Source organism: Wasmannia auropunctata, unplaced genomic scaffold (assembly GCF_000956235.1).
Source record: "Wasmannia auropunctata unplaced genomic scaffold, wasmannia.A_1.0 LD336103.1, whole genome shotgun sequence".
Lineage (NCBI taxonomy): Eukaryota > Metazoa > Arthropoda > Insecta > Hymenoptera > Formicidae > Wasmannia > Wasmannia auropunctata.
This window is the reverse complement of record NW_012026787.1, coordinates 1568366-1581348: the sequence shown is the minus strand read 5'-3', so window position 1 is coordinate 1581348 and position 12983 is coordinate 1568366. Positions and strand designations below refer to the sequence as shown.

The 12983-nt window shown below is 39.6% G+C and overlaps 1 protein-coding gene across 1 annotated transcript; it reads right to left on the bottom strand.

Moving 5' to 3' along the window:
• Positions 1–2073: 2073 nt before the first annotated feature.
• LOC105457631 (ring canal kelch homolog) lies at positions 2074–6851 on the bottom strand. Its single transcript, XM_011702428.1, has 9 exons — positions 5747–6851; positions 5391–5537; positions 4731–5135; positions 4395–4648; positions 4099–4326; positions 2988–3160; positions 2710–2850; positions 2369–2624; positions 2074–2282 (listed from the first exon to the last, which is right to left on the bottom strand). The coding sequence occupies exons 1-9, from the start codon at positions 5809–5811 to the stop codon at positions 2092–2094; spliced, it is 1860 nt and encodes a 619-aa protein (XP_011700730.1). The 5' UTR covers positions 5812–6851; the 3' UTR covers positions 2074–2091.
• Between the last annotated feature and the right edge of the window lie 6132 nt (positions 6852–12983).

Genomic DNA, 12983 nt, shown 5'->3' with positions numbered 1-12983 from the left:
ACAATTTTATAAGAAATTGGATTTTTTAATAAAATTCGGAAACTTTCGAAACGGACCATGTATAACGTAGCAATAGCATAATTCTGTTTGCGTGTTTACTCTAGAATATAGATGTACTCTAGAATACATCTACAACATTTCGAATAAGATATATGTATGTATATATATATAAAACCAAATGAAAAAAATTGAGTTAAAAATAATATCACTTGCAATTAAAAACAATTTTTCTAATATCCTTTATATTTTGAAATCGCAGTATATGAATTTATTGTCATGGGACATATACTTAAAGTCATTATTGTATCACTGAATTATCTTCGCTTGTACGCAAGCTTCTCGATTTCGTTATTTGCGCTACGAACGAGCCAATAAATCATAATCGCATTACGTATAATAGAAATTAATGGAAGATGTGACATTAAACATTTTAAATACGCAAAACAGGCACTCTCACGATAAAGAGGATTCTTAAACGATTTAAGAATCATCGCTGTCGCTGTCGCGCTGTTCCCGTGATATTTCATCCACGCATGGCGCGCCGTCTACATTTCTGTCAAGATTGTGAGAATTCCATAGCGGGAGCCATTTATTCACGAACCACCAATGTACGGAAAGTCTTCCATGATTGCATTCCGTTCTTTCGCATCTACCAAGAAGCTGACATATTCCAGTCAGACTACCGCTTTGACTGCGGATACAGGAATCGTCGCAGGTATGTTGATGTTCTACGTAGCGGCTTACAGGACAAATAGGAACGTTTGATGTGGAAACGCCAGGGGCGAATACCGATCGCAAAACTGAAGACGAACTCGATTCGTTGAATCTTACATTAGATGTCACATTGCCGGATGTCGATGGGCCGGGATCAGCACCGTTCGATGGATTTCCACCATTAGATGTATTCCCGTGGCCGGACACGGAAGCACGATCCATCCTACCGACATGAATCATGGCATATAGAGGATTGTTAACAGACTGTCCGGTCCGATTAATCCAATCCAGATATCGTCCGATGATTGTGGAATTCAGATCAGACGGTACTTTACTACGGCAGATGCAATTAGCCGGATTTCTACAATGGCAACATTCCATTTTCAATAGTTCAGCAGCGCGAAGAGCAGCGGGAAACTTCGCATATGAATATTCACCGCGACAAAAGGGGCACCTGCAATTTCTTGAAACTTGATAGACGTAATGTCTGGGGTTAGCGGTGTCTTGATACCGTAATCTATTGTACAGATTGTGACAATGATGGCATACGTATCTTGCGTCCACATTCCTACAATACGGACATGTGCAATTATACATGATTGGATGAACGGAACGTTTCGTAGAAGCGTATGCAATGTTCTCCGTGGAGAAGCAATTGCGACCTAATCTTCTTAGAGAACTTTGGTGAATGTTACTCAATCGAGAATAATCGATATAGATGTGTCTCGGTTGATCGTATTGGCTCACATTCCTGGCACTTTCCATATCGTTCAAAAAACTATGAGCAGGCACATGATACTTGTAATAATGGCAATGTGCTCTACTGCTGCACGATATCCGCTCGCCTATTCTTTCGTACATATGATTATCCATGTTACCCTGAATATTTTGCGCTAGCGATTCATTCCGAGGGACGTCCGCGCTTTCATCATCGTCTTCATCATCATCATTGTCCAAACGCTCGTAAATGTTTTCTTCCGGTTCTTGCTGTTGCTGCTGCTGCTGTGGCTGTTGTTGCTGTTGTAATCGACGATTGTAATTGTGTATCAAATCAATTGGATTTTGATAATTTGGATTCAGATTTGGATGTATCTGTAGCGCGCCGTTATTGGAACGGTTTTGAAAAGCACGCGAGACATGACCCGCGTTTTGATAACCATCTTCCCTCTCCTGATTACTTCTGCCCTGATTCATTATTACTGCGGCTAATTCGCCATTCTCATATCTCTGGCAAACGCAACGCGGGCCTTGACAATTGTGGCTGGCGCCGCGATTTTGTATTTGCACACCGCTGGGCCCGGCTTCCCGCGAGGAGTCCGATATCTCGGCACCCGGGTCCGTGTTTTGTTCTGTCGCATGCCCAGCGGATTGTAGACCTCACATTGTCGTCGCGGGGGCCATTGGTTTATCGATGATTGCCACTCCTGCGTAACTACGGCCAACTCCCATGCAAGTCGGCAGAGTAGTCCAGGTATCGGTTCTTGGAGAATACACCTCTACCGATGCCAAACTGGAGGAACCGTCGTCTCCACCCACCACGTATAAAAGTCCGTTTAACGCCACAACACCTGTTTAATATAGCATTTATGTCAGGCTTACGAGAAGAGATTAACGTGAGAAACAGAAGAAAATATAAGAAATATTAGCCGCTTACCGGCATTACGACGACATAGTGTCATATCACTGACAGGAGTCCACTGATTTGTCTCCGGATTAAATGCTTCTACGCTTTTTCGTACTAGTGGACCATCGTGACCACCTACCGCGTATAAAATACCATCCAGAACACCAACACCTGCACCGCTGCGACGCGCGGACATTTCAGGTACAGGTTTCCATTGATCCTTCTCGGGATTATAGCATTCGACACTGGAAAGGCATTGCCTAGATTCTCCATCGTAGCCGCCAACCTAATCGCAAAGTATCTCTATCTTAATTAAACATATAACACAGACGAGGTCGTATTCAAAGTAACGATATTTTATATAAACTTACAGCGTAAAGCAATCCTTTGACAACGCCGACTCCTACACTACTACGTCGCGTTGACATTCGTGCTATGGGTCTCCATTCGCGAGTCCGCGGATCGTAAACTTCAGCCGAATTTAATCCTGTCGAACCATCGAAGCCACCGACCTGTGCACATAAAATATCGATTGTTATAAAGAGAAAAGAACAGAGGCGGTATTTTCTAATTAAAATATGTTCTTGAATTTCAAATATAATTCATAAAAAAAAAAAAAAGATACAAAGAGAAGAATGTAATAACGCACAGCATAAACGCAATTGCCGAGTACAGCTACACCGAGCGTCGATCTCCTTGCCTCCATCTCAGGACAAGGTGACCACTGATCTGCCGCGGCGTCATAAATATCAACCGTTCGTACTCTTAGTGATCCGTTGAATCCACCAACGGCATATACGCGTCCACCGAGAACACAGAGTCCTACAAATAGAATAAATCTAATTCATTTCGGCATAGTTAAGGGACTTGGTTTACAATTAATAATTATCACATTCATCCATCATTTTATCCGCATATTAACTAACTTATACCTTAAATTTTTTAGACTTATTCCTTCCACGTATCTTCATTATCTAACCACAATGTTGTCATATACATATAAACGATTATCTCTATATACTTACATTTTACATATTCTTTCTGTCACACACACATACATTCATCTGTCTCACCTTTTTTACATTCGTATCTATTATTCCTATCTCTTCTTTATCCAAAATACTTCCCTCTCGCTGCTCTTCCCTTTCCTTTTCTTAATTATCTTTCTCCTTCCATAATTTCCTTAATATCTTGCCTTTAATTCTGTCTAAATTCTTTTCCCACATCTTATTTATAATTCTTTCTTTCCTCTCTTTTATAAACCAATCCTTTATTTTCTTACATTCCTTTACATGATACTCTAATCCCTAGCTTTCCCATTGAATACAACTCCAATGACTCTCCTTCAATTAGTATTTATTTACTTCTTCCATATTTTCGCACTTTAATTTCACTGTTACTCTAATTTTTTTCCTCACTTCATCTAAATTTTCTTTTTTCAGATATCTGAGTCATCTATTTTTTGTCCCAATCTCCTTATATTTCCTCCTATTATATTTCGCTTTTAAAATCTTAAAATCCTCCCATTGTGTACGTATATATGTATATATATTTTTCCCCTAATAATTAATTCTTCAAAATTTAATTTCTTTCTACACTTGCTATTACCTCTGTTATAACTATGCCCTACCCATTATTATTATTACTTTATAGTATCTTACTTTATAGAATCCTACAATCTAATACAGTACAGTCGTGCGTTACTTTACAGGAAGAAAAGAGAATAATTCTGCCATCACAATTCGATTGGTGCTACTTACCAGCTCTGCAACGTCGTGTTGGTAGTTCAGAAACTTGATACCACCTTTCCTCTTTAAAGTCGTAGCACTCGACGCTTCTGATTGCCTTTGGAGCTTGGCCGCCGACAACGAGTAATACTTTGGGTAATCCTCTCGGTTGTCTTGGTTTCGTACGCGGCGTTTTGAATAATGACTTTTGCTCACCCTTCAGTAAATGATATTTTAAGGCTTCAATCAAGAAATCCTTGCCTGTGGAAATTAAGGAATATATGTATCCCTTCTTTTAGTACGTGTGTACACTTTAATAATAAACTTACATTGTAAATTTGCCTTGAGGAGTGGTTCCTCTTCCACACGTTGTACCAAATACTCTTGAGAAAGCAAAGGCAAGCGCACATGCTCCATTAACAAAGCCAAATCATTTTGCCTCTTTTCGAGATCGTGATGTACCCATGAAATAACGCATTCGAATACTTTCTCTTCGGAAGGTACCATTAAACGATCGCTACAGATAAGTTTAGCCACTTGTTCGGGTGCCAGTGTTAAAAATTCTTCTGCGTCAACTACTTCTCTATAATCGATAGTAAGAGAACAATTAATATGATACGCACAATACAGTCTGATTGAGTGAATCGAGACTCGAGATGACTTACGAAAAATGCTGTTCGATGTAACTGTCTGCGTGCGACAGCAATTCGAGGCACCCATGCAGATCCGCAAACGCCCTAATACCAAGGCAATTAGACGGATGTAATTGAGCCTGTAAAAAATCGCAACAGGCGTCTCGTACATCTGTCAATTGTAACAAGTTTGCAGCAGGAAGGAGCACTTGTACATTATCCTCTGTGACGTGGACTTCGGCGGAGTAAACGTAATCTACTAATAATTCTAATGCCGAATAATCCACGCCTTGCAACGTTATCCTCTGTTGATCGCGCTCCTCAAAACTTGTAAACATAGCATAAAAGTAAGGACTGCACGCAGCGAGGACCATTTTGTGAGCCGGTACTTCCATACCACCGTCCGCTACGAGAATGACGTCGCAGAGTAAATTTTTCCTAAACAACAATAGCACACTATTTTAAATCCATGTTATTATATTTCTTATAAATACTTATCAAATTTACATTTCACAAATATTTTTTTAGTAACGTAATAGTATATATGCCAATATACTAATATATAATATGCCTAAAGGGAGTATATAAATATTTTTTTTAATACGATACATCTGACCAACGTTGAATTTTCCAAAAAATAAATACTAAATAATGCATTTCAATAGATAGCAAAGATAACAAAAATATATATACTTTCTCATCTCGTTGATGACATCAAAGGCTCGATTTGTGTGATGATGATTCCTGTATGGTGGTTTATCCTTCCCATTCTCACGAGGAATATGTTTTTGTGAGCTCTCGTCCAGGGAATTTTGGCTGGCATAGCGAAGTAACAAGCAGCTATAACAATAAAAGACAAAAGTTATAATTCTGATTACAGTACAGTTTGCAATACAAGACTTATTGTCAGTTAATTTAATGAAGTCGGAGCAAGGTATAAAAGAAAAGGATGAACGACTCGTCTACTTTGTCGTCAGTTGGAACAGAAATCTGGGATACAAATCCATTAGAATAGAATAGAAAGAAGAAGAGAATGATGAAAAACTCGCCTGCCCTTGGTGTCGGAAGCGTCATTGATATTGTTGGGTGGCTGATTCTGTCCTGCCGACTCCATCTCGACGGATTTCAGCTGTTCGGCGCGTGACCGGCGCTCGCAATCAGTAAAAATTCTGTGCAGCCTAGCTATCGGGAAAATCCTCGTATTCCTTGTTACGCCGTGTTGTTGCTCGGTGACTTGAGTGGAGCATCGCGTCGAATTCCACGAATCATATCGTCGTGCACTCGCGTATCGCGGCTCGGGAGAACTCGATGATGCTTGGTCGTCGAGCTCGTTATCGACTTGCCAATCTCGACGCACGAGACTCGATGAGACGAGACTCAACGAGAGTAACGAGACGAAGACTCGCGATGACTCGCACGTATGTACGGCCTGCACGGGTCACCCCGTTCCTCGGCTCGATCTTGGATGATCTTGGACGTGAAATCAGGCACGAGCACAAGCGGTGACACGCGAAAGTGTGGCGAGGGGGAGGAAGAGGGAGGAGAATTCCTGTTCGAGGAGCCCCGCGTGCACTCCGACACTTTTTCTTCTTCTTCCGTTGTTAGTGACACCAGTTTCCTCAAACGGAGTACTCTACGACCAATGTCAAGTATAATTGTTATGGCGATGGTTGTGTTTTCTTTTGCTTTCTCTTAATTCGCTGTAGTTGCCGAATGCGATTTTGTGCGCAGTGGTTCATTCACTTGTGTGATACCTCAGGCGTTTCCCGAAGGCTCATGACTCATCAGAGATATAGAAGGTGGAGAGACTAGAGAATGCACAGTAAATATATTTTGACAGCACGCGCAAGCGGCGCAAATGCCGCAAAAATTACGCCTCTCCTCCGAAGTCTCTCTGACAAGTCTCTATAGCATCTCTGTTCTGGAATGATCAGAGTCCTCCCTCTCTGACCTCTCTCTTTACTCACAATACTCACTCGCTCAGAAATTCCCTCTCCCCCATGCCTCTCGTTTCTTCACACGGCGCGTGCGCGGTTCAAACATTTTGCGCGCGCAATCCATTTCTGCGCACGTAGCTTTTGTCTCTACTCGAAAAAGAATGAGTAAATACGCACATAAATTTACTCACAGAGGACAATCTCGGTTTAGAATAAAAATGTTTCATCGTTTTTCTTTTTAATTAAAATGAATTAAACTATAACAAGGTTTGGTGAGATTGATTATTGCCGTATTGCCGCAAATTTTAACATTGGAACGTATGTATACATTATATATTATATATTATATATATATATATATATATATCATATCATGACTTTAAAACTTATAAATGCGCAGCGACTATTATCGAAATAGGGAAAAGACAAAGTACAAAAGATAAAAAAAAGCTTAAAAATATCTAATAAAATTTTTTGTATTTTTTCTCCTTTTTTAAGAGCTCTAACGATATCATCAATATTTTTTGCGTTCATTTATCATTTTATCTTCAGTTTTAAGTTTTCAATGTTTCATACACGCAGTTGCTCGTTTTTTAATGACAGAAATTTTTCCACAGCAAATCAAAGCGATGTATTATTTTTAATTCAATAAATTTACTTTTTAAATTAAAAAAAAATTTTTTAATCTTACAAACTTTCAGAGAACAACTTACATTTTAAATTTTCAATTTGATTTTTTTAAATAAAAACATCATGTTAGACAATAAACAGCATTTAAAATGTTTTATATACAAATGTTTAATTGAATTTTGTAACGTATACCCTTGCGATAACTTTGACTAAATGCTAATTATGACTCAAGTATCAATAATATCCATATTTTTGTAAACATTCGACAGAGAATTATTTTTTTGTTGTTGAACACGTGGAAAAAATATCGGGAATAATGAATTATATATACAACTGGAAATGATTGTTTCGAGCAATTCTGCCGGTTGAATCAATCGCAAGTATCGCAACCGATCAAGTTATTTAATCTCCAGAGTTCGGTCGTAGTCGTTATCCTTAAAAACCGCGCACCTGCGGTTATCGTCTATGCCAAGTTTCGGCTTGCTGTTTCCTATTCCGGCCGCGATACTTCCCAAGAGGGCGTTAGCGCACGGCGGATCCCGTATTTTTCTTTTCCACCGAGCTAACACGACACCCGTCGCGAGACGAGTGTGTCGGTCCTTAACACAGTGGGGCTCCGTCAATGTGTCGGTTATCAGCCGGTGCAGCCCAGTGCAGGCAGTCCGCCGTGGAAGCTGGCTGGAAGCGTTACGCCACGCCACGCCACACCACGCCGCGCCACGCCGTGCCACGCAACACGACGTCTCGCGCCAAGGCCGCGCCGTCGACGACGCGCGACGCGCCTTCTCGCCTCTTTTTTTTTCACTCCCCTTGCTCTCGGGTTGAGTTCACGCCGGTCGACGCGCTACGGCCGCTACGTCGAGTGTCGCTTCAAAAATTCGTGCATTACGCCGATCTCGTGGCCCCCCGTGTGCCGCGCGAGCGTCTTCGCGGCGTCACGCACGTATACATACGAGAAAGAAAGAGAAAAAGGAAGGAGCGTGGAGAAGAAAGAATCCTCGTTGGAATTCCGGCTCGCGCGGAAGTCAAAGTCGCACGGAAACCTACCGACGACCAAGTGCGACCCTTGGCCTTCGTTTACCGCTATCGTTTTCCTCTCACAAAAGGTAGGTATCACACACGTTCGGCACGCCGCGGCCTCGCGATTGCGCATTACGACCGGCGCCTATGACTCCAATACTTTGATATTTACGAAACTGTCGCTGATACGCGACAAGACACTACAAGTAGGAGAAAAAGTGAGAGGAGGAGGGGAGGACGATTGCTTGCACGATTCCGATGTGATTTTTAATCTTGGTACGCGTTGAATGAAAATCGCCAGGAAGAATAAGGATCAAGATGTAGTGGTTTCAGTGTTGCACGTGTTGCTTTATAGGAGAATTAGAAATGTTAGGAATTAGATTATATAAATATATATTATTGTATTTATTTAATATTTTAAAATCTTGACTCTTATTGGAAGTACAGACGACTTTTAACACTTTCTTAATATGTGATGACTTTCGAGACATTAATTTTTACCTTTACGTCAGAATTGTTGTTATAAATTGAAACACGATGGAAATATGGTCTACGTATTAATTTTGTGACTACTACGTTAATATATGTATCACTGAAGATGATCAGAAGGATGGCTGAAACGTATGGAAATATACATACTTATACATATATGCACGGGATAAACTTATGTTAATTATTGAAATTTATAATTTTGCGCAATAATTATCGCGCCGATTCCCACTATTATATTTGAATTGTTGATTATTTCTGGAAATCTTTCTACTTTGTAATATATTATATATTGTATTATACATTTATTTATTTACTTATTTGAATATATAGAATCGATGATTTGTAAAAGCACCCGCTCGCTGTAATTTTAATTCACTGCGGCGTCGAGATTACAACAATACATTATTTATGATTTTTCCGGCATAGCTTAGAACGCGTTCGAAGTACTTATTCTTCGCGCTCGATGGGCGCGAGTATTATTTTTTTATTCGTCGCACGCCACAATTATCCGAAGTATGTCGACCATGTGGAAATACCTGTATCTCGAGAAGACATAAGACAGTAGGTGAATATACTGCGAGAGGGAACTTCTTTCATGTGTAAAAACTGATTCACATTTCGTGAACTCCCGGTGGCATGGTATCCGAAAAATACAATCGCGCGCCAAGAAACAGAAACGCCACGTTTCGTCACTTCGAAAACGAACAAACTGTATTCTTACCATATAAGAACGTAGCGCGAGACACGTGAGGACATACCTGGCCTCCACGATGAGGAAATAAGAGAGATTTAAGATAATAGAAGATTTAATGAAACTCCACGGTTGATAACGGAAGAACGAGATTGCATAAATTTTCACGGCGATCGCCGAGAGAATGCAAGCGCGTTCAGCGCGTGGGATTAACAACGTGATTGATACGTTTATCTGATTTCTTCTTTTCTCTTCTTTCGTTTTCTCTTTTCTTCTGAAAGTGAAACATCATAACGAACGATTATGTTTTGATTAAATGGCATGTTGATATTAACGATGTAAAGGAAGATACATCGCGATAAAAGTATATCGTAGATACCGTTCTCGCAGAGCATCGTGTCGTATCACTTCACTCATATCGCGAGACGGCGAAGCGAGGCGAGGCGAGGCGAAGCAAGACGAGGCGAGGCGAAGCGAGGCGCCGCACCGCGCCGCGTGCGCGCGACATGCGCACTATTGTTGCAAGTGCAAGGTTACGCGTAACATAACGTACGCCGCATGTGTATCTGACTGATTATTTCTTGCCGGTAAACGGCCTCGATTTACCATGTCGATCGCATCTCCGCATCCCTTCAAGTCGTCGTTGACCGCACAGCCGAGACTCGAGCCGGACGCACGATTTAACTACCAAATTGCGTCTCCGATTCCGCGGGATCGATAAACGAAATCAAGAACCGTATTCGTTCGAGATCCCGGCTCCGCTGGGTCTGCTATATTCTCCTTCGCGTCGTATCGCGCTTTCCTTGCACGAAATGAAACAGATGTGCGATTGAGCGAAGGAAAGAGGAAAGGAAGACGAAGATTGAGAAAAAGGAGAGAACGCGCGGGGACGGGATGCAATGCAGAAAGAAAATGAAACAGACCTTCTCTCGATCACGTTTAATTAGACGAAGTAACCTCGAGGATCCATTCGCGATTTGAGCGCGATAATGCTTATCTACGGGTATTGGATGGACAACACGCGTTATCGCCGTGCTGCTCTTTCTTCAGTTTCTTTATCCAATGAGATGTCATTCTCGTTCGCCTCCGTTCGCGACAAACTCGGAAGCGCGCGAAAATGGGAAAAGGATATGAGGGACCGACGCGGCGACGGTCCTCCCGCGGATGCGAAAGTCGGACGATTCGATCGACGATATGCTACCGTGAGATTTCTAATACCTACCTATCTGAACGTGCCGCGACTGGTTAACGGAAAGTTGACCAGAATAGCGGGCGTTCGGTGAAAAAGAAAGCGGTGCTCGTTGTGCAGCGCAAACGGCTCATTCGTTCGATAAATACTTTACCGCGCGCGCGATGGCTCCAAACCTTCTTCGAGACCGTGGCACACTTTCGAATGGCTATTATATTTCGGTTGGCGCGTCAAGTCAAAATGCGGGAGTGTATAGTCCCGTAGGAGATCGATTATATTGCGCGCACTTTTGCCAGAGCTCGTTGCCAAGAACGCATGAGGAAAATTTGCAGTATAACGCTGCATTGTATAAAAGCGTATTTAAGGATGTTTGGGATGTACAATATCAGCTAAAAGCTATCAAAATTTGAAATTTACAGATTTCTTAGATTCGTATCGTCTAAAAATAAAATTAATAACTTTATACATAAGAATTAAGTTAAACTTTCGTGAAATGACATGATTTTTCATGTCTTCAAGAATAGAAATATTTATAATTAATATTTTTTTTGATTAACGATAAAAAATTTTGGTCGTGAACATGCCCTGAAGTCAACTGTAAGAAACGAAATAATGAATAATTTATAAAATGATTATTGGTCATTACAAGCAATGATTAATTTACATATACATTTAATATTTAAAAAATCAGTTATATATATTAAATTAATAATTTTAGAAGAAAATATATATTTAAATTATTGTAAAATATGACAATATTGCATTATTTTCTACGTTGGCATTACCGTTTATCAAGCTTTAAGTGTAGAAAGTGCTTCGAATTTCGTGAATTTTCTAAAATGTCGAAAAATAATAAATATTGTTGAAAAGGAAAATGAGTATTACATGAAAATATATAACTATTTGTGTCGCCAAAAATTAAAAAGTATCGACAATAACATCTCCTATTCAAATGACAGATGTCACAAATGTTTACTGTGAATGTTGTCAAGTCGCATAAATGAAATGGCTTATGCAGCGTAATATCCGTATTTTACTGCAGTTTTATTTAAATAACTTTTAAACAAGTAAGTGAATCCAAATTAACTTTTGCACAAATATTTATTAGAGTCATATTAGTACATATACAAAATTTGATTTAATTCTTAATGCTACTTCCTTATCAAATTTGCAAATAAGTACTTCAAGACGCGATTTTATATAAGAATCAAGAGTAAATAAAAAATTAAATAATTAATAAGAGAATCGTGCTCAAATTTTGCACAGTTGCTCAGATGTATTAACAGAACAATCTGTAAAATTTTTATATTTTTTGTAATGTTTTGAGATACATACATCCATAACACATAATAGTGACCCAAAAAATCGCCCGTTTTTTTAATCCTCGATTTTGAAACTGAACTGTGTGCCAATTAATACCTTATAATGAGACATTAGTTATAGAGAAGTTTCAAGTTGAGGTGACAATTGTTATCAGAACTGGAGGAGAGAGAGAGGGGAGATGAATTCAAAGTTCATTATGGAATTATCACAGGTTTGCGAGGTCCGGCATTTTAAGAAGGTTGATCGCAGTTTTACGTAAATGACACTCGTTTTGAATGTAAAAAATCGAGTTTTCGAGACGTAATAAGTGACCCCCCTCCAGCTGTGATAACAATTGTCCCTCAACCTAAAACTTTTTTGTGATTAATATTTCAAAAGATACCATTTGGCACACAGTCCAGTCCTAAAATCGAGGGCCCAAAAAAACCACCTTTTTTTGGGTCTCTTTATCGCGACACGGACTAGACACGTAGCTATCTGAACGTTTACTCACGACACGAATACACGAGGAATTTGAGAAATTCTATCGCGCGTAATTCTTTACATTGTATTTCTACTTTTCTTGACAGAGGTAAGATTTCGAGATAGCGAAACTAACAATAAGTAATTACGCAAGGAGATAACTTATTCTACTCGTGGTGGAAAACTATACATTAATTCTTTCTACTCGAGTTCCAAACTTTGCGCGAATTATCCCAAACAAAACTCGGATATTCTTTTAAGAGGGTAAATTACTGTCTCAGGTGAAAGAAACAATAATATTCGAGAATTTATTTAAACAAAATTACTAAATGAATTTGTTTGAATTTTATACATATATGTAATTTTATATAATAGTTACATTTAATAACAAAAAATGTATTCTTATTTTATGTGCTGAAATGTCATAATATCTATTGCCGTGCTTCTGCTTGCACTCGTGCATGGTTTGCATGGTTTATATTCAATACAATAGTCGAATCTAAAGACCTAAAAAGTTTTCTTATAAAATAGTATTGTAATTA